Genomic DNA, 24,948 nt, shown 5'->3' on the forward strand with positions numbered 1-24,948 from the left:
ACTGGCTCTGGGATCGAGCCAGTTATGGACCACTTAGCTTCTTTATCTTCCTTTCCCCTCTCTTTCCTTCTGTGACAGGCTTTCCCCTTTCTTTGCCTATCTCAGTACACAGTCTGCACCTCAGAGTGTTTGAGTCAGTCCCTAGAGGAGCTTCCAAAATGGTTAGTGGACCCCTCTGAGTCACCAGGGGGGTTGACAAGTGTTTTTGGGGCCAGCTGGACATCTGGCCACCATGGTCAGTGACATTCGTCTTTTCTCTATCTCATCCCTCTCAAAAGGTACAGTTTCAGATAACTCTGAAATTATATAAAAAAGCGAGCAAGTTATTCTTCTAACTGATTGCTTAAATACTTGTGGATTTTTATTGCATGGAACTGAGTTAGATGGCAGGAATTTGCGGGGATGACCTCCCTAGGTCTTCTTCACTTTCCAATAGTTCTCAAGTGATATTGTGCCTTCTGGGCTTTAAAGCAGAGGCTGGCAAACTATAACCCATGGGCTAAATGTGGCTCACTGTCTATTTTTTGCAAATAAAGTTTGGTGGGGGTTTTTTTGGTTTTTTTGTTTTTGTTTTTGTTTTTTTGCAGTACGCGGGCCTCTCACTGTTGTGGCCTCTCCCGTTGCGGAGCACAGGCTCCAGACGCGCAGGCTCAGGGGCCATGGCTCACGGGCCCAGCCGCTCTGTGGCATGTGAGATCTTCCCGGACCGGGGCACGAACCCGTGTCCCCTGCCTTGGCAGGCGGACTCTCAACCACTGCACCACCAGGGAAGCCCTGCAAATAAAGTTTTATTGGAGCACAGCCATGCTCATTTATGTACTGTCTATGGCTGCTTTCCCACTACAAGGCAGAACTGCATATTGTGACAAAGACAGCATGGCCCTCAAATTCAAAAATATGTATTATCTGACCCTTTACTTAAAAAGTTTGCTAATCCCTGATTTAGAGTTCAAAGGCAGGCTTTTGGTCCTCACAGTTGAAGACAGGGTAAGAGTGCTGTGAGCACTCACTCCATGGGAAGTTTTCTGTCCCAAGTCATCTTAGTTTTAGGATCTTATCTCGCCAGTCTATCCATTCTGGTCCCCCTCTGAAAATACTACAAGAAATTCCATCCTTCATGGGAATGGACCACGTTGCTTCCACCTGGAACTACTTCATAATCTAAGACTCTTCCCAAATCTGTCCTCCTATGAGGCTTGCTGAACTTGGGTCCCTGCTTTAGATGTTGAAAGAGTGAATCAGAATTCCTCTTCCCCTCAGTAATTATTAATGACTTAGCACAGAGTTCTCTAAATCCATTCCTGTTACAATGGCTGAGCAATGGCTTGTACTTTCTGGGCCTTCTTTCTAGTAGGATAGGCTGCTTTAGAATGCAGTGGGCACTGTGTTACAGGGGAATGCAGCCAGGCCTGTATCTTGTCAGCTCTGTGGCCTCGGATAAGTCATTCAACCACTCTGAGCTTCCACATTTGTTGTATAAGAGTGGTAATGATCCTGCCTACCTTGAAGGCTGGTTGTGAAGAATATATTAAATCATGTATTAACTGTTGTTATAATTAATTACCATATGGGAAAGAAAATATGAAAAACTGGTGTCTGTAAAGCTGGATGGCCATGGGATCGGGAGACCAAGAAGGGACCTCTTCACTCACCTGAGAGAGGAGAAAGCAGCTGCTAGCAAAGGAGTTCATGGCTCACCTATAGCCTCACTCAGGTGCCCTTGGCTCTCAGAAACCCCAACTTCTTGGGGTTCACATTATTTTGGGACCCAGGTGCCTTGGGCATTAAACATGCTGCTCCCCAGTTCTTCCATCTGCTGGGAAGAACAATTCCACGAGAACTAATCATGAGACTCAGACGCATGAGCTGTGAAAGAGCAAAAAGACCAAAGAGAACCTCTTGTGTCTACTTTGAAATTCACAGCATAACTTGTCCTGGTTTTAGTTTTACTGGCCTTCTCTATGAGATGAGAGGGGAAACTAACCAAGGTAAAGTAAGCCAATGTCTTCAAAAAGGAGACAGACGGGTTGCAGAGCACATCAGCCTGTAGACAGCAGGACCAACGCACCCACGTCCCATCCACAATGAGAAACAAAAGAACACATGGTAAAATGAACCTCCCCTTAAGAGTCAAGAGACCTGGAAGTACGGCTGAGCTGCTGTTTGGAAGAAGAGGAGGAATCAACAGCAAAATCAAGAAAAGATTAGGAAGAGTGACGCTGGGGCAAAGTTGTAGTCTCGACATCACTGGCGAGGATCGGATGCTTGGAGGTGGAGAATGCGTGCTTATCATTTCCGGTGGAAGCCCTGGTCTGTACCAGGATGTGTCCAGACCCTCAGATCCCTGGCCGTTGCTGACTTGTTCTGGCCCCTGAGGGAGCAGATGCTTTAGCCACTGAAAATGAATCAACTGTTGAGTCTGTCCTTTACACAGGAAATCAGAATTCTCTAGCAGGCTCTGTGAAACGGGAGTGATAAGATAGGTCACAGTGTTCCTGGAATTCTGACTGGATCTGACCAAGCTGCCTATGGGCTGGGTTGCAGGAGCAGGGCTGGCGGGAGAGCATTTCAGCTCCCTTGCAGGCTGCTTTCTGAGCACAGATCCCGGCAGGCTCCAGCCAAATTGAGAAGAGTTTGCCCAAGCAGAACTCGGGGGAAAAATCTGCCACAACGAGAAGCAAAGCCCTTTGCAAATTCCCTCATGCCAACTGTGCTCCTTGCTAACTAGCCTAATGGGAAATTTCTTTCTCGCACTCTGTAGAAGGAGGCTGACTTTCCCACTGCCCTGACAAGTGGGTCTGAGTAACTGACTGTGATCAGTGTCTGTGTAAAGCAAAGGGTTCTGCAGTCCGCTTCACGGCAGCCTGGTGTCTGCTCTTGGTGGCAGTCAGAGGTATTTGTGAATTGGTGGGCTTTGTTCTTAGAGGCCTAGCTGGACCCAGGCTCCACTTTCTGCATCTGGTCAGGTATAGGCCCAACAGATATCTCTGGGTGCTCGTGGCCACTAGGCATTGAATGAGCTCTGATTCCTTAGAAAATTCGAGGCAGTGCAGTTTGCAGTGATGGTTCTCTGATACTTACCTCGCTGTTTGCAAGGTGGTGGTTCTCTGATGCTTTTCGTGCTCAGTCTCTCCTAATCTGGCTTTGCTGGGCCCAAGGAAAGCAGCTGCCCTTCCTCCTCCAGCCATCCCCTTCGTGGCTAGGCTGTCGTTTCTCTCCTACCCTTCTCTGAGTGTCCTATTAACCCACCTGTGCTTCCTTTACAGCGGCAGGATCCCGTATAAGGATATGTACAAATTAGTGCGGGTGATCTCGCCACCTCTGGGCCTGGGAGAGAACTGCCCCTACAGGGTGGCTTGCAAGGTTTGCCTCCGGTCCCCAGCTGTGACCATGACCATGACCGTGACCGGCGGCGGGGTGCAGCCTCCAACCCCCCTCCTCTCCGTTCTGCTCCACCACCACTGCGCCACATGAGGGAACCTTCATGTTGCTTTCCTTTGAGTTTAAAGAGGTCCAATCCCTCCCAGAACCAGCAGCTGTTACACAAGGAAGAAGGGAACGTTTTGGGGGGACGGCGGATAAAAAAAGAGTTAAGGACTTAATAACGGAGGCTGCTTTGACCTCTGTTTTCTTCACATGCACACACTCATTCGTGCACGTATAACACACACATTCTCCTCTCTCTCTTTCTCACTCCACGTTAATCTGTGGATTTAACCAGAGGGACCTCTCCCTCCTCCAGAGAATGCAGAAATCTTTTGAATCCAGCAAGGAGTTCTGGTTTCGTTTCCCTGGAGACAGAGAGCCTCCTTTTAGCAAACTAGTAGCATCATCCCATATACGGTGTAGAAAAGTGTGATTCTAGCCATGCCTACCTCTGCCCAGCTCTGGGTAGTTCGGCCACAAGCAATTATAAAAGCTATAGGACAAAAGGGAGGTGAGAAATCATAAAAAAAAAATGAGGGCAGGAGGGGAGGATAAGTCAAGAAGGCAAAGAGGATAGAGTCGGTGGGAGAATTTAATAGCTCAGAGGGTCTGGGAAGGTCCCAGCAGAGGACGAGGGCTCGGAGCAGATTTCTTGCCTGAGGGTCCTGCCGTGTATTGTTGGAGGCACCGAGAGCTCTGTTGTAACTGCCGAGTCACTGTTTGTTTGTGAGACCAAGGACGTTGTTCAGGGGCGCACAGGACCTCCCTCTTCGACTAGCACAGTGGCTCCACCCAGTCCCTGTCCAAGGCCAAGCCCACCAGATAAGGAAGTCTCTCCTGGTGTTACAGGAGGGATGCGCGGGCTCCCGGGTGCGTAGCACAGTCTGGCAGCCGGAAGACGACTTAGGCCCAGGAAGATGCCAGGCTGGGCGATGGGAAGGAGATGGCCTGGGATGGTGACAAGTGATTCCCATACTCAGGAGGCCGAACAGCTGCCTCTGCAGAGACTCTTTAAACTCCACCCTGGTGAAACCTGCAGCCGCATGTGGGAGAGCCGGGGAGGGCAGCATGGCATGCGAGATGCTCTTCCTCCTCCTGGTTTTGTTTCTTCTGTCCCCAGCATGCCGTCGCCCCCGGGGCATGCCGGGGCACAAAGAGCACTCTTGCCACCAGAGCCAGGTGGAAGCAACGGGCCGACTCTGCCCAGCAGCCGTAGCGCAGCACTTCCAGCGCGAGCCGCCGTCTCCTGCTGCACTCACACCACAGAGGGGGATACACGATGCTCCGCCTGCGGGTTCAGAGCAGGAGAAAGGCCTGACTTCCAGGCCAGCACCCCCGTCCCCAGCCGGGGCCAGAAATCCTAACCCACGGCTGGAACACCGTCTATCTGGTTTATACCACTCTCACACAGCCCTGGGAATTGAAGACAAGCTTGTGTTGTATGGGGGATGGATGAGTTGAACAGAGAGGTAGGGTGATGCTTATCCTGGAGGAGAAAACCGGTCCCTGTGACAGCCGCGCAGAGAGACCAAAGGTTGCCGCCACGTTCCCGGGTCTGTGTTGGGTGTGCTATAAACCCGCACCAGGATGGAGACACGTGTACGACTTGCCTTGATTAACGGGTTTCCTGTTCTTTTCCTGTCTGTCCATTTTGTTTCGTTTTTCTTCTCCTGTTTTCTGTACTCTTTTGTTTGTTTGTTTTGGCTCCCCGGGAATGCCTGTTCTCCTCTCCTCCCTGTCTGCATCCTTTCCCTGCCACCCTCCCTGCCCTGCCACCCTGCCCCCATCCCCACTTACCACCCCGCCATGAGCAGTGGCCGCATCCATTACACTGAGATGTATGAAATGCTGACTCTCATGTCACCACCGCTAGGCCTCGGCAAGAGATGTCCCTCCAAGGTGGCATATAAGGTAGACCACCTCTTCCTTTGTTCTGGGCTAGTGACCAGCAGGAAATGGGCGCCAGCTGTGGGGAGGTCAGAACGTGGGGAGGAAGCCGGGCTGGGGAGGGAGAGGAGGGAACCAAGGAAAAAAGGAATGATGAGATGAAAAGGTCATGAAACTTCACAGAAGGGGTGAAGTCCTGAATCGATACACAAGGTGGTGTGTAAGACTATTCGCCGTGGGTTTTTTTTTTTAATGTTATTCTGTTTCTACAAGTGTGTGGCTTCTTGTGAGTGGGTTCCTAGAAAGGAAGTGTTAAGTAGCATGTTTCCTTCTAGAGGAGGCAGAGTGGTGGGCTGTGGAATAGCATATATGGGCAAGAAGAAAGCCTGCAGCAAGACAGCTATCAGAGCTTATTAAAAAAATCTTCCATCAGCTAAGCTCAGGAAATAATGCAGAAATTCCTCTAAACATGGTTCAAGAAGAAATTTTTAGGAGAGAGGAAAACTCTTAACAAATTTCTTCCTCCATGACGTAGGGAGGAACGATGGCATGGTTCCTTCTAGGTACCAGAAAAGAAAGAGGAACGGCAACCTTCATCCCATGATACATGATGAAGGATGCAGCTCCCTTCCCCATTAGCCCAGCTACCCGTTTTTCCTGGCAGTTCAAAGGAAAGGGTGATGATGGACACAAGTTGCATTCAGCATTAGATATGCCTTCTTGGCATGACTATGGGTGGACTCCCCTCGGCTTGCTTAGGACAGCATTGTGCCTTGGGAGTCAACTGCCATTGGGGTGTTCGGAGCCTTGGGGCCTGAACTTTTTCTCCACAATGGATAATAGTTACTGCTAACTCCCCATTGCTATTTAGACTGACCCAGAACTCTGGAGCTCTTTCGTTCACCTAGGAATACACCCTAGCAATGTCGCCACTTCTCTAGAAGCCTAAAGAAGTGGGAGAGAGATGGAAGTCAGATACAAACAAGAAACTGGCCTTACACTCTAAGACACCGTGTTTGTGGCATCACGTTAAGCAAGATGTTCCAATGGAGTTTTAGAAACCCTGTCTTGGGAAGAAACACTTGCCTTCCTGCTAGGCTGGTGGTTCTGTTGGAGGACCTTCTCCTGCTGCTACCTCCAAGTTGAAAGCTCCAGAGAGCATCTCATTGGAATGGGGGTGCCCATTAGGGACCCTTATCCACCCCACTACATGGCTCCTCCTTTGAAGCTTAGGGGCTGGCATCCTTTTTGCTCACGATTCCACATCTAACGGTACCGGGTGGTGGAATGTGGCCCTAAGTTCTTTGAATTTCTGGGGTGAAGCTCAGTGGGAGAAGGGATGTGGGGATTGGAGGAAAAGTTAAAGAATTCCAAAAGCAAGATACTCTCTGGAAAGTGGATTTGGCCATTTCAGTTTGATCCCCTTCCTTTGGGTGAGGGGAACAAGGCCTGCCCACTCTGCTCCTGCCTTGATCACCCTTCTCTTCTCTGCTCTCCCCAGCCCTCTTCCCCTAGACCTTGTTTGCACTCTCCCACTTTTCCATTCTGCTCCACTTCATCTTTTGGATAAGCTGGACTTCTGCATGTTCAACCATGTGCTGGCAAATTTCATCTTTTAAAGACTCAAAAAGGGGGCATCAGGATGCATCTTTCAAGTCAGATAAGCAAAGCACAATCTCCCCCATGTGAGTTTTGGGGGGTATTCATGGGACAAGTGGAATTGTAGAGCAGCCCTGAAACAGGGAATGGAGTCACCTCACAGAGCTGACTCCTTCCCCTGAGCCACTGCTTTTAGGAATCCCTATTAAAGACATTCTTAGGACTGTGGAGGAGTCCTACAGAATGATTAGTCCCTCTTCCCTTGGAATTCGGCATCATTCCCTAGAAATAAACAAAGCAAAACAAAACAGCAGCCAATGAGCCTTAAGTGAGAAGCTGGGAGAGGGCAGGACTGGGACAGGGGACGGGGGTATCCTTGCCCTTCTTTTTTGTCTCTGCATTTGACCTCTGCACTTTTCCTCCCTTCTCACCAAGGTTTCTCTCGATACATTTTTTTCCTCCTGCTGTTTCTTTTCTCTCTTTCACACAGAGGTTAGTCCTGATGAATATGCCGGTGGCTGAGGACATGACTGTCCACTTCACTTCCACGCTTATGGCTCTGATCCGGACAGCTCTGGACATTAAAATCGCCAAAGGTCAGTAAGCTTAGAGGGGGGGGAGATTCTGAAACAACTCACGCAGGGTGGCGCAGGATGGAAATGTTTGACCTTTCATCCATGAGGCAGTGACCTGGAGATCAAATAGTAGGGTCCCTGTTTCACCTCTGAGCTACAGTAACTATTATATTTGCCCTTTCTTCTTGGTGAAATGAACGGTTTGATAATCACTAAGCCTCCTTTTAACTTCAACAGTATGTGATCTTTGGTGTCTGACACAAAGTAGGCATTTTAGAAATATCTGTTGATTGAACAAATGAGTTTTGATTCAGTTCTTTTTTTTCTTTTTTTTTTTTCCCCTTATGTGGTGCCTTTAACAACTTGGAAGGCTTCTGTGGCAGGTGCTATCATGGCAGTATTTTTGTTCCTTTTGATTTCTAATTCAGTGGTTTAGGAAAGAAAGGGTTTACTACTTGCAGATGGGCCTCCAGCTTCCTGCTCTTACCTGACCCAAATCCTTTTTAAAATCAGGTCACTCGGGCTTCCCTGGTGGCGCAGTGGTTGGGAGTCCACCTGCCGATGCAGGGGACACGGGTTCGTGCCCCGGTCCGGGAAGATCCCACATGCCGCTGGGCCCGTGAGCCATGGCCGCTGAGCCTGCGCGTCCGGAGCCTGTGCTCCGCAACGGGAGAGGCCACAGCAGTGAGAGGCCCACGTACCGCAAAAAAAAAAAAAAAAAAAAAATCAGGTCACTCAGACTCTGGAGTCAGATCGCTGGAAGAACTGATACACGTATAAAGGCAGAGGAGGCTGGCTCGTGGCTCTCTGCATTCCCCCTTCTGATATACTGAGCAGCTGGGAGCCTCTGTGAATCAATGAGGAGGCTGATCTTGGTCCCAGGGCCTCGGCTCTCTGTGACAGGATATCCCTGAGTCACTGAAAACGGAGCCAAAATGTGTTCTGCTTCTTCAGCAGAAAGACCCAGTATTGCCAGGTCCACTGTCGCTAAGTACCAAGATCCCCTCTGAGAATATGACGTGCCGTGCTGACTCAGCTCCTGCCCCACCTCCTTCCTCCGTCCTTGTTATTTCTGTGTCTGTTCTGTTTTCGCTATTAATAAATGTATCTTCCCCTAGGTGGTGCGGACAGGCAGCAGCTAGACTCAGAGCTACAGAAGGAGACCCTGGCCATCTGGCCTCACCTGTCCCAGAAGATGTTAGATCTGCTTGTGCCCATGCCCAAAGGTGTGGGGTCTCCTCCAGGGTATCCTTGTCACTGTGGGCCCAGCACGCCAAGACCACACCCTTGGGGGGAACACAGAATGATCGAGGAGATAAGGGAAGGGTGCTCTTTTATTCTTAGGAAACAAAAATCCCTCACTTCTCAAGTTCCTTTTGTCATTAATTGAAAAGTTTCTTTTTTTTTTTTTTACTGAAGTATAGTTGATTTACAGTTGTGTTAATTTCTGCTATATAGCAAAGTGATTATATACATAATTAATTATATACATAAATATATTCTTTTTTATATTCTTTTCCATTATGGTTTATCCCAGGATATTGAATATAGTTCCCTGTGCTATACTAACCTTGTTGTTTATCCATTCTATATGTAATAGTTTGCATCTACTAACCCCAAACTCCCAATCCTTCCCTCCCCCACCCTCCCTCCCTTGGCAACCACAAGTCTGTTCTTTATGTCTGCGAGTCTGTTCTTTATGTCCGTGAGTCTGTTTCCATTTCGTGCCATATTTTAGAGTCCACATATAAGTGACATCATATGTTATTTGTCTCTTTCTGACTTAGTATGATAATCTCTAGTTGCATCCTTGTTGCTGCAAATGGCATTATTTTGTTCTTTTTTATGGCTGAGTAGTATTCCACTGTATATATGTACCACAGCTTCTTTATCTGTTCATCTGTTGATGGACATTTAGGTTGCTTCTGTGTCTTGGCTATTGTGAATAGTGCTGCTATGAGCACTGAGGTGTGTGTATCTTTTTGAATTCGAGTTTTGTCTGGATATATGCCCAGGAGTAGGATTGCCGGATCACATGGTAGTTCTAGTTTCAGTTTTCTGAGGAACCTCCACACTGGAGAACAGTTTCTTAAGATAGGTCACTGCGGTGGTGGATGAAACTTCTTGGCTACATAGCTCTGTCCTTCCACATAACACAGTTCAGCAAACCTTCAAGCCGTTGGGGAAAAGGTGGTGTTACTAAGAGACGGAAACCTAGACCATTCTGGGGGTGGAGAGGTGCTTACTGATGTGCTGCACATCATTGGTAACATCACCCTCCCTGGGTGGCCGTGGAAGCTCCCTGAGGCTAGACATGGGGGCCTGTTCTCTCTGTAGCCTCAGTGCCTGGCACAGATGGAACCCTCAATAAATGTTGGATGGGTGGGTGGCCGAAGGGGCAAACCTGCTTCCTAGGTGTCCTCACTTTCCCCCCCGTGTCTTCTCCCTGTTCCCCTCCATGCCACACTTGTGTCTTCAGCCTCTGACCTGACTGTGGGCAAAATCTATGCAGCAATGATGATCATGGACTACTATAAACAGAGCAAGGTGAAGAAGCAGAGGCAGCAGCTGGAGGAACAGGTGAAGGTCAAGGACAGCGTGGTGGCTGGGTGGGCCCCTGAAGGGACAGGCCTGTGCATCCCTGGGGCACAGTGCCCTGCAAGTGCTTAGAAGCAGAGGTCAGGCTTTGCTTTGCAGGGTCCAGGAACCTCCCTAGGATCAAGGGATTAGAAAACCAGTGGGGCAGAGGTTCAGATAGTCAAACAGGGTATCAGTCATATTCCTGTTTTACTCAAATGGTATTTTTCCCCCACAGTCATTTGAGTTCCTTTTTCCTCCTTTCCACTTTCAACACAGAAAAACGCACCCATGTTCCAGCGGATGGAGCCGTCATCTCTGCCTCAGGAGATCATTGCTAATGCCAAAGCCCTGCCTTATCTCCAGCAGGACCCCGTTTCAGGCCTGTGAGTATTACCAGAGGGTCCATGACTCCCCTGCTTGCATTATCACGTGTGCCGTCGGGCAGACCCAGAAACTCATTGCCTAGACGTGCCCGAGCTAATACTAACGCTGAGATGCATGGATGGTCCCCTCTCTGAGGGTGAGAAGACCACATGTTGTATCTTAAGATGGTTATTCAGCAGGGGTAATGGAAAAGCAGACTGAGCGTGTTTGGTGCTGTGGCCAGCTCCAGAGACAGGGAGCACTGTGAATGGACAAAGGAAGTAAGGGGCTGTATTAGTATCATCACTTTAGAGTGAACTCAGAGAGGTTCACTAAGTGGCCCAAAGCCATATGGCTGGTAGGAAGCTGAATTGGAATTTAAGTCAGTTATTTGCAAGCCCAGAGTCTTCCCACTACACTGTGTTATCTGTAATGAACAAAAAGAACCTTAAATCAGGCAAAACAATTTTTTGTTAATTTTCTATATTGAAAGTGGAAACAAAACCCTAATTAAGGCATGTGCCAATCCTTCCGAGTTGGAAGCCTTAGCCCCCACGTGGTCATTGGCCATAAAGGATCTAATGTAATATACATACTTCATTTTAATGCTTTCTTTCTCTCATCACAAGTGATGTACCCAAATGGTCCCTCTACCCAGCGTAAATGGCTTGTTGTCGTTGGTTATGATTAGTGACTTTTTTCCAGTCTAGCTCTCTTGGAACCAGTAAATCACTAAATATCACAACTTCAGTAATTGTCAGAGGAGTGAAATCCCAGGCTTAGGAATGAGCCCTCAGTCAGAATACCATTTGGAATCTCTCACGCCATAAATTTCTTTCTGCCTGTGGTGTTGGAGACCTGTTTTTGAAAAGCATTGTTTTCAAAGGTCACAATCCAACGCATTTGAAAAAGAAAAAAAACGACCAAGGCCGTCGGTCGTTTTTACAAAACATGTGAGGTGTTTAAATAGCAGGTATGGATTCTCCTGTCTACAAAAAAACAAGTACATGTTTATCTTTGGTCCGTGCGGGAAGGTGGTCAAGAGGTATGATTAGAGTACTAGGGACTACCTCCTTGGAAGAGTTCACAGTGTTTTTCAAGGGTCTTTGGCTTAGAAATAGAGGACACCCTCCACCATCTAGATCTGTTTTAGCCACAACAATTTGCTGTACAAATTAACTCCCATCATTGGACTATTCCAGCCTCTGTCCCATATGTTTATTAATTCATTCACTCATTGATTTGACCAATATTTACTGAGAGTCGGTGTGACCCCAAAACTGGCTCAGACACTGGGGATTCAGTCCAGATAATCACACAGTCCCCATGGACACAGTTCTTAAAAAAGAAATTACAAGAGTGATAAAGGTTAAAATGTGGAAGGGTAGGCTATTGTGACTGTGTAAAGGAAGCAACGCACGTAGTTTGAGGATTTGAGGACGCTTCCCTGAGGAAGTAACATTTGATTGAGACTCAAAAGCAGGTACTTCAAGAGGTGAAATAAAGTAAAGTATGGTAAGTTTAAGGAACCTAAGAACCGTCATGATGGTTGGAGCACAGAGATATCAGGGGACGTGGCAGGTGATGGATTTGGAGGGGCCAGGATGTAGGGATACAGAGGTAGTTTACAGGCAGGATACAGAAGTTTAGTATCATCCAAGGATAATGGGCGACACGAGCATCAGAGTGACATGACCAGGTTTGGGCTTTCCAAAGATCATTCTTTAATGCAGTGTGGGCTCCGTGGATTGGAGGGAAGCAGTTCGAGAGATAGAACACCATTTAGTACATGGCTGCAATTGTGAATATTGTGAGACTGTGGCTTGGACTAACAGGATAGAAATGGGGAGAGAGAATCAGACTTGAGAGGCAATTAATACACAGAACGGATAGGATTTGGTGATTGATTGATTTGCTACATGGTGTGAGGGACAGGGAGGAGTCCAAGATGACCCTCGGGTTTCTGGTTTGAGCTTCTAGGTGGATGTTGGTCCACTTCCTGAAACGGAGATGCTGGTGGAGGAGCAGGCTGGTTCTTTGGAACCACTTGTGTTTCTAGAGCCCTGAATTGTTCAAGTAGAGATTGCTTTGGAGGTAGCGTGGTGGACGTGACAGGGCTCCTCTCTCGTTGAGCTTACAGCTGGTAGAAAAACAAACATGAAACAGATTATCAGGAAAAAAAACACTTGTCATTTTTGATGATTTAATCACAGTTCTGGTGAGCGCTAGGATGGGAAAAAAATACATTATGATCTGATTGCGTGTGAGAGAGACCTCTGACGAGTTTATCAGGTAAGGTTTCCTTAAGGAAGTGCCTTTTAAGAAGAATTTTGAAGGATGAGTTCAAAAACGAGTTTGCAAGGGACCGGGTGTTTGAGAAGCATCCTGCACTCTGGGGAACAGCCTTTATTCAAGTCCTGAGGCAGAAAGAAGCCCGGCACCTTCAACCAACTGAGAGAGCCCAGCATGTTGGAATTCAGGGAATAAGGGAAAGTAATGCAAGAGGAGGGTGGCCAGGTAGGAAGTGGGTCATGAAAGAGGCCTCTGGACTCTCTCCTAATAACAGTGAGAAGCCAGACAAGGTTTTCAAAGAGGTTACTCAGGGTTCAAATTCTTCAAGTCTATAAGGTTGTTCAGTGCTTTCAAGTGTCCTGTCTACCTATTGGGGATCCTGGAGTTACTCATTTTCTGTAGGACAAAAGGGGGCCCATTTCCTATAGAGCAGTGCTTATCTTGTTTCCCATCAGGCCAAGGCACACAGCAGAAGATGATTGACATTTAAGCAGTCGTTTAAATGGCAGACTGCTCTCTAGCAGTTGTAACAATTCGGCTAAAGCCCTCACTAGCAGCGAGGGGACGGGTTGGGTGAAAAGTCTGTGCTTCAGACTGTCCCCTGTGATCCCAGTCTAATGGATTATTTTGCAGTGACTGGCAATCCTTGCTTAGGTCTCGGATTTTCCACTGGATTCACAGTCATTAGCAGGAGACTCTGCAGTGGCTCTCTCCGGAGCAGATGGGACACTGGCAGAGACGGTGTCCCATCTCTCCCTCCTAATTCCACACCCACCGAGGGAGCTGCTGCCCCAGTCACTGACCACGTTCCTCTTCCCGTGATCAGGAAGCTCAGTCTGCATGCTGGCTTAGGTCAAAGAGGAACTGTTACTGTACTAGTAGCAATGAGTGGCCGCAGCAGCGCCAAGTTCTCAGGAAAGATTGGCTGCCCCTTTTTTTTCCTAACCAGCCCAGTGGATCCCATAGGCTGAGGGTGTCTTTCAGGTACCAAACGGTGGTTTAATAGCAGGCACACTGCAACAGCTGTCCATGCTTTTCGTTCAGAGGCCCCTAAACACTTGGCCAACTCTGCCCCTGTCCTTTTTTACCTCATCACCATTGAAGCATCCTCCTACATAGCCATCGACCCAGACGTTGTCACCTCTTTCACCTCTTCTGAAATCGTTCCATGCAGTTCATACACCAGCAGTGTCTGATACAGAGCAGTCCTTCAATAAATGTTCATGGCATTGAATTGTTTGGTTTGGCCAGGGATGTTGGCACAATACAACCATATTCTTTCTGAGAGTGGAGGAAATTTTTTAAAAGACCATGACTGCTTAATATTTAAACAAACTGTTCACTTTAAACTATGGCATTTTTCTGCCGAATGGAGAAACTGAGCAGAAACAGGTTTACAATCTAGCATTGGTCTTCCATATGGCTGAGTGTGACAAATGATGTCATTTGTCACAGATATGCTAGTCGCCAGCAAAATGATGAATGGTTCCAAATGCAGGTTGAAAACAGTGGTTCCTCTTTTCCAATGCTTTTTTTAAAAAATTTTCTATTCTAGGGCCAGCCACCTGTAAGTTATCAGGCTTTCAAGCCAGCCAAGGCTAAAGGGTGTTGCCCTATGCTGGGGAGGAAGTCTTGTCTGGGTGGGAATTGGTAATGACAACTACGTCATGACTGTTTCTCTTTCTCTTATGCACACGTTACCTCTGAACTTGGCATTGCTTTGCAGGAGTGGCCGGAGCGGATACCCTTCGATGAGTCCACTCTCCCCGCAGGAAATATTCCAGTTGGCCTGTATGGACCCAGCTGACGATGGACAATTCCAGGAACAGCAATCTCTGGTGAATGAATGAGTTACATGACCTCAAAAATACTTCCTTGGTTTCCTGATCCCTCCCCCTCTCATTCTCAAATTTTATTCCATAGCCTTGCTCCATCAGAAAAAAAACCTTTCTGATCGTCCAACCAATTACCCTGAAAGTTTCCTGCCATCTCCCGTTTCATAGCTGAGTTTCTCATGTTCTTTGACAAATGCTCCCTCTTCGGGTTTTACAACCCCAGAGGCTCCTTACCTGCTTCAGGAACTTATAATGCTTCAGGCCAAGCCCTCTTAATTTATGCCCCTGGGCATCAAATGGAGAAGCAGAAGTGACAAATGAAATCTTGCCTTTGAGAGGGAGCCTGAGGATGAATCATCATAAGAATGGATGGCACCAATGGATGACAGATGGAACTTTAGATTTTGATAATACAAAGCTAAAATGGGACTCCCAGAGATGATGGACTTTACTATTAGTTCAGGAGCCATGAGGAGTTCAGGAGCCATGAGGTCAAGTTCCCTCTGGAGCTTAGAATTAAAATCCAGGTGGTTATTGGTCTGGAAAGAAAAAGGGTAAAACCCAACCTTTGCAGTAGTCTATATAGACAGCTTGTATTAAGTGAGTCCCATGTCACTTTGATTCTAATTCACCTGTGTTCTTCTCTCCCCTTCATTTTTTTCCCTGACCCCGCCCCACTGTTAGTGTACCCCAGCACCTTCCTGAATGGATGTGTGGGTGGAGTGTGGGTGTGGCCTGCTTGTGGAGGCCATGTCTGATGGAATGGGTACCCTTCAGAGGGGAAAAGGGACTCATTGGTCCAGACAGTTTAATTCTAAAAAGGGCCTCTCATCATTTTATGGCTTGCCTGGTGATGTGTCTGTCTGGTGAGAAAAATCTCAATCACGTGTCCTTTCTTTCACAGGGAGGCTTCATTACATCACCCTTTCTGCAGGTTTCCCGGGGCTGAGCTGTAGTGCCAGGACTTTTTGGATATATGTTCATCTCATTGTCAGTACTGGTGTCTGTAATTCAATTCAGGTGTCAGCCCATGCGATACACTCACCACTGTGTACTCCTGCCCATCCTTTGGGGCTCCCTGCTCAACGTCCTGGGACATGGCCATGATTTGTGTGTGTGGGCGTGTCTTGCACCACCTCTGATACCCGTTGGCTGCAGTTGTTGTTACCACGTAGACTGCAGTGTCGTTATCACGTCTGTTTTGAGTCAGACCTGGGTGCGATATAAAGCACATACTGCAAACACTGTAACTTCTTCAGGTGCACACATCACGTCCTTTGAAGGCAGTCCTCCCGTTCGTACCAGGAACCACTCAGCCAAATGGTCACTGAGGCCAAGGGGGTGTCTCAGGCCCCCTTTCCTTTAATAGTACCCTACTCATACACCCATGTTTTTAGGTGTCATTTCCTAAATGTAAAATGCTTTTTTTCTGGTATAATCTCCAGATGTCTAAGATACTCCTAGGTCTCTTTGTTGGGTGGCCCACGTAAACATTTTTAAAGCGGCTGTACTCTTTGCGCAATGACACTAGCTGTCTATACAGAGCACGTACATTTGCCAAACTAACATTCTTTAACCAGGAAAATTAACTGATTTGGGCACGACCCTAGAGTTCTCCCATCCAACCTTCTTAAAGCTCTCAAGTGCTCTCATAGTCCAATACATACGGTAACTGAGCACTTGAAATGTGACTAGTCCAAATTGAGACGTGCCATAGGTGTAAAGTACATGCCAATGTCAAAGACTTGGTACCAAAAAATGTAAAATAGCTCATTAATTTTTTATATTGATTACATGTGGCCATGAGAATATTTGGCTATATTGGGTTACATAAAATCTATTAAATTTCATGTTTCTTTTTACTTTTTAAAATGTAATTACTAGGAAATTTTAAATGACATAAGTGATTTGCATTATATTTCTATTAGACTGCACTAGTCCAAAGCATTCCTGAAAGATGGCTACCCACCCCCCATTATTGGATGGTTTCAATCATAAGAAAGCTCTTAAAATCACGTGTCTTAAGGTTTCAGAAGCTAAACCTGACACCGGAAATTGCTGACTTTCCTTAAAATAGTGATTTCTATTTAATTGACAAATGGCTTCTTCAGATTACAAGACTAAACCCCATACTGTCAACTTGCAGAAGGTAAATTTCACAAAGCTATAAAATCTGAAGCATTGCTCAGTGATAACTAAGATGATACTTAACCAGAAAAGGTGATCCTTATCCCTCAATCCTAGTTAGCGCTTTCTGTTTGGGACATCTGGTATACCACCTATGTGCACACATAGACACAAACATATATACACACACAACGGAGACCTTAGAGATGCAAGTGTCTCTTCTGAAAGCCGTTCTTCACATGGAGGAGGCAGAAGCATCCCCTGGAAGTGAGAAGCAATGGGATGGAATCAGGTCCCACAAGCTTGGCTGTGTGTTTATTTCTAGGAGCCAGAGGTTAGTGAATTAAAAAGCGTGCAGCCCTCTAACCATGGCATCTACCTTCCTTCGGACACCCAGGAGCATGCGGGATCTGGGAGGGCATCCTCTATGCCACGCCTGACTGTGGATCCCCAGGTAAAACGCAACCACCACCTACCATATGCAGTGGCATCCTGGGCTGTATTGAATTGGTGGGTTCTGAACACACATCTGATATCTTCAGGTGAGCCCTTGACCTGCCCCCACCCCTTCTCTATAAGCAAAACCTGGCTCACGGGCTTTCTCTACAGAGCCTGCTCCTCCACACCGTGTTTGCAATGAAACCCTAACCACGACAGCCGAACCAGCCAAAGGGCAGGCCCCCGGATGGGCTCAACATCCTCAAGACCCAACCAACCAGCCATGCAAGAAATATTTTCCAGGATTTCCCCTGTGCATTTTTCCTCCTTTTCTCCTTTCCTGGTTCCTCTAGCGCATAGGCAGTTACGTACACACACAGCTCTGTGTCAGGACTGTCTGTCCTAGCCAGTGCAGGCCACGCCTCATTCCTTTGTCTGTTTTCCTGGCTTTTTTCTGTCTGTCTGTCTTACATCAAGTTTTGACAGAGACAAGAAGTTTTTGTGGATCTGTTTTCACATCTGTGGCAAGTCAAAATGCCAGAGTTTAAGGAGGAGCTGGGGTGGGACTGATGGAGAGAGCGCAGTGCATTCTCAGGAGCCACTCATTTACCGGCTCTCCTCAGCTCTAGCGCTATAGGGTGGCGCCTTCCCCGAGGAGGGCAAGAAACAAGCGGCAGAGCCGTGCTGCTTTCGTGGTGGAGACTTTTTGACAGTTGCCCTCACTTGTTTCAAAGTGGCTCCAGGTTCACGGCAGGTCCTGGCTGAGTCTCCAGGGTAGATGGTTCTATGGGCAGCTTGCACAGGACCCTCAGCTCCTTGCTTTCCTGAGCGTGAAGAGGAGCCCTGCACCAGCCCAGTGACTATGTTAACGTAAAGACACTTTCTGGAACAGCCTCCTCCAGCTAAGGTCTGAGCAAAAGGGATTTATGGGAGATGACAATTTGCAGTCTTCAACAATCTCAGTCCTACATCTTCCTTACTTCTAGACCATTTCAGTAATTAATCCATACCTTGTGTTCTTCTGGGGGGCTCATGTTTCCAGGTGGTGACAGACCCTAGCTCCATAAGACGTTCATTTTCCACTATTCGGGAAAAGCGTTCAAATTCCTCTTGGCTGGAGGAATTCTCCATGGAGCGAAGCAGCGAAAACACCTACAAGTCGCGTCGCCGGAGTTACCACTCCTCCCTGAGGCTGTCAGCCCACCGCCTGAACTCTGACTCAGGTGAGGGAGTCTTCACCGTTTGCCTCTTTTCTGACGAGAACTGAAAGTCACAGGAACAGAATCTAGGTAAAGATGGGGTTGCGGAGAGTGAAGGAACAATGCTCCTTAACAAAGGGGGTTTCCTGTCTGACTCACATCATGAAACAAAGCAACAAAACCCTCTCTAGTCATCACAAAGGCTGATGAGATTTCTTTCTTCCAGACCAGGGCTATAAAAATCATTAAAACAGAGTTTTCCCAAGGGCCTTCTACAAAACCACTCCACTGCCTTAGGGAAGCATTAGAGACCCCCTGGCAAGGGCGGAGCGTTACCCACTAACTGCACTTCGACCCAGACAGTGCTACCTGGAATTGTTTTATGCATTTGAGTTTTGTTTTTTAAGGAAAAGGGTCATATTGATAGAAACAGAAAATCCCTAGTCTGGTTCAAACTATTTTTACTAAGTAAAGAAACAAAGATAAAAAAGCAGTGACATGTCCCATATCATAGGGCCAGCAAGTGGCAGAGAGGGGACTAGAAGTGAAATCCATTGACTTCAGTCCTAGGGCATTACAGTAACTGTGTTTACTTTGTTCATAGCAACTTCTTAATTCCCTTCTGCTAGTGCCGTTTTCCCTCTAAAAAGTTACACACCCATGTTTAGGACGTAGAGGATTCTTGGGCCACATTGCTGGCAGAGATTCTACCTGAATTGTATCTAGCGTAAATGGAAGAAGAGAGTGATTGCATCCTTGAATTTGCAAGTCTTTCCAGTGGCAGCTTGCACACTTACCTCTTCACAAAAGGGTAATTTTCCAGTCTTTCTCTCCTTCTTCCCTTTCAGATCACCTGTTGACATGTCTGCAGAAGCCAGGGTCCTTGAGGGGCCTGGTCCCAAGCTGTAAGACTTATCTTTGTGTTCAGCGGCCAGGATGGGCAGAGTTACGATAGTTGCTTCTGTCATCTCTCATAGGCCACAAGTCCGACACCCACCGCTCAGGGGGCAGAGAGCGGGGACGATCGAAAGAGCGAAAGCATCTTCTCTCTCCCGACGTCTCCCGCTGCAACTCCGAGGAGCGAGGGACCCAGGCCGACTGGGAGTCCCCAGAACGTCATCAGTCCCGGTCTCCCAGCGAGTGCAGGTCGCAGACCTCCAACAGACCGGTGAGCATGGAGAGGAAGCTGAGCCTCTGCAGAAGACAGGGAGGGGCGGGCTGTTAACATGAGGTGCAGAATGTGGGCATCCAGCACCCACACAGACCTCAGCTTCACAGGAAACTGCATCCATTGTGCATAGAGGTTAGCTTTTTACTTAACACTTGTGTACTCAGAAATGATACGGATTCACAGAAAACCAAAGAGCCCCCCCAAGAAAGACAATGGTGTCTAGGGGTCATTCCATCTTGGTTCTCAGTATCCAGAGTTACAAGAGTCACAACAAATAAGTTCATAAATATCTCAGGCAGATTTCAGAGGAAAGGATGGTTTTTTAGCCAGAAAAGCTTTGACCAGTCGTGTGACCCTTAATATTGGTTGGAATGGTGATTCCTCTCTCAACACAGGATTCAAAAGTCAGATCAATTCAACTTCATCTATCTAGCTTCCGGCCATCCCAAGAGGAAGAGCATCTCTCCTTCCGGCCAGTTACTGAAACGTCAGCCTAGGTCTAAGATACAACTATGAGGGCTGTGTGAAAACACTCTCTGGCCCTGTTTTCCTCCTGACTACCATCCCTCACTCCCTGCCCTACCTTGCTCCAATACTCTCGGAGTCCAGATGTGAGACCCATCGTCAGTGAGCAGTGGGCAAGAGGAAGGGCTTCCACAGCCAACTTTCAGACGCAGTTGAGAAGTTTACTTCTAGAGCAGTGGTGTCGAGTTGTAGTGCAGAACGGAGTCACCTAGGGCTTGTTATAAGTGCACGTTCCTGGGACCTCGAGGCTTCTGCTTCAGTAGTGAGACCCGCTGTAAGGTAGAACCCAGAAGTCTGCACTTGGAAGGACCCCAGAATCTCCCAGGAGATCTTGAGCATGTGGTTCCTAGGTTACACGCACACCTTAAGCCTCAACACTGAGCTGGAGGTCCACGTACCAACCCCTGGACTCAGAGACCCTTGGGACTAGGTGTGTCAGGCCTGAACCAGCAGATAAGTGGGGAGCGGGTGTAGAAGCCAAGTTAGTCTTAGCACGCCACTGAAAACACAGATGCAAAAAGAGAAGATGAGGGAAGGTATTTGCCATGCCCTTAGATCCAATTCCCAAGAACGTTCCCCAGACAGAGCAACTCTAGAGCGTTCGTTTACCTTTCACGTAGTTGTCTTTCCCAAAAGCTTCAAGTCTTTCTTTCAACGTGCCACGTGCTAGAGAGAGTGAGCTTCCGGATCTTTGCTACTCAACGTGTTTGTTCCAAGGACCGGCAGCACCTGTGAGCTTGTTAGAAATGCAGGATCTCAGGCCCCACCCCAGACTTTCTGAGCTGCGTCTGCAGTTTAACAAGACCCCAAAGATGCATAAGCATATTGAAAGTTGACATACCCTGGTCTCCATGGTACTGGCTCCTGAGTCTCCTGTAATCTCTGCGTCCCTGAGCGGATGTGACTGGTAGCAGAGGGGACTCTGGTGGCTCTCTGTAGGAGGGGTTAGGGACCTTAACCAGGTCCCAAGTAGGAATGATGCCAAACCCAGGCTAACATGCCATATTCTTCCTGCCGCACAGGGCACAGGGTCCCTCAGTGAAAGCTCCATTCCCTCCGTCTCCGACACCAGCACCCCAAGACGAAGTCGTCGGCAGCTCCCACCTGTCCCTCCGAAGCCTCGGCCCCTCCTTTCCTACAGCTCCCTGATAAGACACACTGGGAGCATCTCCCCACCTGCTGATGGGAGCGAGGGTGGCTCCCCACTGACCTCCCAAGCTCTGGAGGGCAATGACGCCAGCCTGCCCGAGCCTTGCAACCCCCGGTACGTACAGCAGGGCCACCCCTCCTCCCCACAGCGCTACATCTCTGAGCCCTACCTGGCCCTGCACGAAGACTCCCACGCCTCGGACTGTGGCGAGGAGGAGACGCTCACCTTTGAAGCAGCTGTGGCGACCAGCCTCGGCAGGTCCAACACCATCGGCTCAGCCCCGCCCCTGCGGCACAGCTGGCAGATGCCCAATGGGCACTATCGGCGGCGGAGGCACGGGGGGCCTGGACCAGGCATGATGTGTGGAGCCGTCAGCGACCTTCTGAGCGATACGGAAGAAGACGACAAATGCTAGAGGCCGCGCCCCCCTCCGATGCATGCTCTTCTCTCAACACGGAGAAAACCAAGACCCCAATTGGGAAGCCAGTGCGGCCCGGGGGGGAGGAAGAGGGAGGAAGAAGATAGAAGGACACCGTGCATTATAAGAGAAGAGGAAGGAAAGGACAGAAGGAAAACCGGTCAAACCCACCAAATCGCTGTATTTCCCTTGGCAAGATGGGCACTGCCATAGTTCTGCCTCTTTGCTGGGGAAAGAATATACAAGAACATGGAGGGTTATTCCCAGGGGAGAAGGGACACGAGGATGGCTTTGCTTCCCCTTGCCCCTTCCCACTTTTCTATAGCCGCGGGGATGTCAGGCCGGCCTGTGGCTATGCCTGTTGCCCTGAGAATCCTGGAAGACATTCTGGCTTTTAACTGGGGAGTCATGGAGACCCTGGGAGAGGACTCTCCTCCCTCACCAGCCCTTCCTCCTCGGCCAGCACCCCTGCCACCAGGCCAACCATGACGGCATCTCATGCGTTATCCTGTGGCTTGCGTCCCCAGAGGAAGCACAGGCTGAGTTCAGGAGCATTGGATGTCAAGGGTAGGAGGCAGAGAGGGAGGGGGAAGGGGAAGGGGTCGGGGCGCTGTGGTAGCAGCAGCGAGAGCCGGTCTGGGTGAGCAAAGCCATAGGCCGGCAGCCCTCACCATAGCGGGGGGGGGGGGGGGCAAAGGAGCGGAGAGCTGCTGCTGCTGGTCGCTGCAGTCCCGTCTGAGGCCTGTCACCCACTCAGTAGGTGCTGTGTTCATTGAGGATAGGCCAGGGAGGCCCCCTGAGGTCCAGGGAGGTGCCGAAGGCTCTGGTAAGGGTGACATTTTCAAAGTATTTAACAACCCGTGTGACCAGGGCACCCGCTGATGAGCGTGGAGTCCGGCCTCAGCACTGGCACCCCATGCCCCGACAGGCCTCACTTAGCCCGGGAGAGGCCGGGCACGGGGGAGCCCCGAGGGTGGGCTGAGTGTGGCAGGGGGGCACTTAAGGGGCTCAGGCAGAGTCAGTTTTCCAACCAGTATAGAGGTAATTCAGTATGTGGAACGGCGCTGCAGCCGGCCCAGCACATACCGGCTGCATGTCAGCCCAGACTCTGGGCCAGGAGCAGAAGAGCTCTTTGCCAAGCAGCAAGGCCAGTGCCGTGCCAAGGCCAGTGAGCCCAAGTGCTAGTGGCCTGGCCTCCCCAGCCACTCCCCAAGAGGGCAGCACACACACATCCAAGGTGAGCTACACATCACCTGGTAGGGACTTCTTCCGTAGAGATGAGAAAGGCCAACAGATTGCAACCAGAGAAGCTTCAATGAGAGAGTCGCTCTGAGTTTACTGAGGGGCTCCCGTGAGGGAGGGACGCTTGGACGGGCAGCTTCTGCAGCTAGTTTGTGATTGAGGGTCAGTTTGTCAAGGATACTTTAAGGTGATGAGTAAATATACCTCAGCTTAGACCTGGGCTGTTCCTTCTGGCAAAGCAGGCTCCAGTGGGGCCTCAGTACACAAGGTGACAGGCCTGGGACCCCGGTGGTCCTGAATATTCCCCTGGGCTTTCCCCATCCCTAAAGTAGAGCTGAGCAGAAGACAACCTCAGGACATTGTTCCTAACCCCCAAAACTCATAAGCATTGAGAACAAGAGAGCCCTTTCTTAGCTGATCAGTTCTCCTTCACTGTATCGATTATCCATTCGGTGGAAACACATCACCCCCTCATGTCCCTCTCCAGTCCTCCAGCACCATCACCGTTAGGTGGAAGGATTTCCTGCAGGGGGTACCAGGCAGGGCCCTCCTCTCCCAGCCAGGAGCAGATGGAACCTGCCTCCCAGGACCCTCCATGGGGCGACTCAGAGGCCCCCAACTGAGATCGCAGCGGATAAACAAACACTCTTTATTCTCCTCCGGCCCAGGCAGACTTCACGTCTTGGGTAGGAGCAGTCAGTGGCTGTTATTACGAACTTGGGTTTTTTTGTTTTGTTGTTGTTGTGGAAATAGAAATAAGGCATCGTCGTATCAGCTCTGCAAAGCCAGATTCAACCCTGTGGCTGCAAAATCATTTGTGATGGCCCTGCCTTCTGTCCTAGACATGGATGGAGCTTCACGGCCCAGAGTCAGCCCCCAAACCAAAGCAGTCCTGGGGCAGGAGACGAGTGAGGCAGAGACGTAGGCCTCCCACTCTGAAACCCTCGTCTTTTTTCCCTTTCCTCTCCCACTCAGCACACGCGTGTGCTCAGGGGTAACTGGGAGTGTGACTGTGTAACACCCTGATCCTAACAGGCGGGATTGTTACCTGAGACTCAGACTCGGGGCCTTGTACTGTCTTAAAGGTTTCCCCTGCTCGGTGTCCTTTCCTGCCAAAGTGCTGCTATGGGCTGCTTCGCACAAAATTGCTTTCTTCCACCTCGGAAATGCAGCTTTCCTGAGAGAAAGGCTGACACAGGACGGCCATTCTGCACCAGCGAGTCTATTGCATTGTGTTTTGAGAATGGGTGTTGAAGTGACGTCTTACACCATTGCAACAGGAGGCACTGAGGCTGGCAGAGCAATTACCAGAAGTGGGATTTGCCTGCAAACAACATTACAGACACTCGATTTGCTGTGCCAGGAAACCTTCCTGGACATCTGAACTCCTTAAACTCACATCCACACAAGCACTTGAGTCCTGAATAAAGTGGCATACTGCACTGTAGATGCAGGCCCCTGACCAACTCCTTGGGCTTTTGTAGTACCCATGAACTTACGAACTCATCTCTTTAATTCATCTCCCCCTGACCAAGAAATCAGGTTTCTAATCCCTTAGCCTGCATTTACCCTTCTATTAAGACCAGATAATAAAAGACAATTTTCTATGAAGTCACAGAACGCATTAGCATAATCTTGCAGTGGTTTCCTTCCACCTCTGAATAAATATGAACCCTAACCTTCCCCCAGTAGCCAACCTGGAGATCCATTCCTAGGTGTCAGATTCTGCCTCTTTCCCTTGAAAAGATTCCCCCCCCCCCTTTAAATCTCAAAACCTGTGCTTCTCTTTGGATTAAAAAGGATGGCAGCATCTTGAGAAATTCCAAGCAAAACAGAACCACCACCAGTGTTTGAGATACACAGCGTGCTCAAACTCAGCACTGTAGGTCCCCTCGGAAGAATCTTTAGCTATACGTCCAGTTTCCCTTGCCAGTGTGAGCCTTCGGGATCCCCTCAGAATAAGAAAGAGGGAGGTAGTGGGGAGAGGAAGGGAAAAAGAAGGAAGCAGAAGGAAAAGAAAAGAAACCAAGGCAGAGAGATGTTCTAACTAGGTTTGTGTTTAGATACTCCTCTTTTCACTTAAGGCTCCAGACAGACTTCTGGTGGGGAATTCATCTCTCT

The 24,948-nt window shown here is 48.8% G+C and overlaps 1 protein-coding gene across 3 annotated transcripts in view; it reads left to right on the top strand.

The window, feature by feature from the left end:
- The window catches only part of CACNA1E (calcium voltage-gated channel subunit alpha1 E), a gene marked incomplete at its 5' end in the record, with an annotated part of 295,319 nt that extends 273,350 nt beyond the window's left edge, over positions 1-21,969 (top strand). For 2 of the 3 annotated variants that reach the window (XM_082675183.1, XM_082675184.1), the window contains 9 exons: positions 5,241-5,337; positions 7,403-7,508; positions 8,606-8,713; positions 9,967-10,067; positions 10,344-10,450; positions 14,449-14,560; positions 18,165-18,345; positions 19,299-19,489; positions 21,040-21,969. In XM_082675183.1, the coding sequence (XP_082531309.1) occupies positions 5,241-5,337; positions 7,403-7,508; positions 8,606-8,713; positions 9,967-10,067; positions 10,344-10,450; positions 14,449-14,560; positions 18,165-18,345; positions 19,299-19,489; positions 21,040-21,582 (1,546 nt within the window). In that variant the 3' untranslated portion in view covers positions 21,583-21,969. Of the gene's footprint in view, positions 1-5,240; positions 5,338-7,402; positions 7,509-8,605; positions 8,714-9,966; positions 10,068-10,343; positions 10,451-14,448; positions 14,561-17,009; positions 17,139-18,164; positions 18,346-19,298; positions 19,490-21,039 lie in introns of all 3 variants that reach the window. The other variant, XM_082675182.1, reaches the window with a different exon arrangement.
- Between the last annotated feature and the right edge of the window lie 2,979 nt (positions 21,970-24,948).

The sequence above is a fragment of the Grampus griseus genome (assembly GCF_964374135.1).
Source record: "Grampus griseus genome assembly, chromosome: 1".
NCBI lineage: Eukaryota > Metazoa > Chordata > Mammalia > Artiodactyla > Delphinidae > Grampus > Grampus griseus.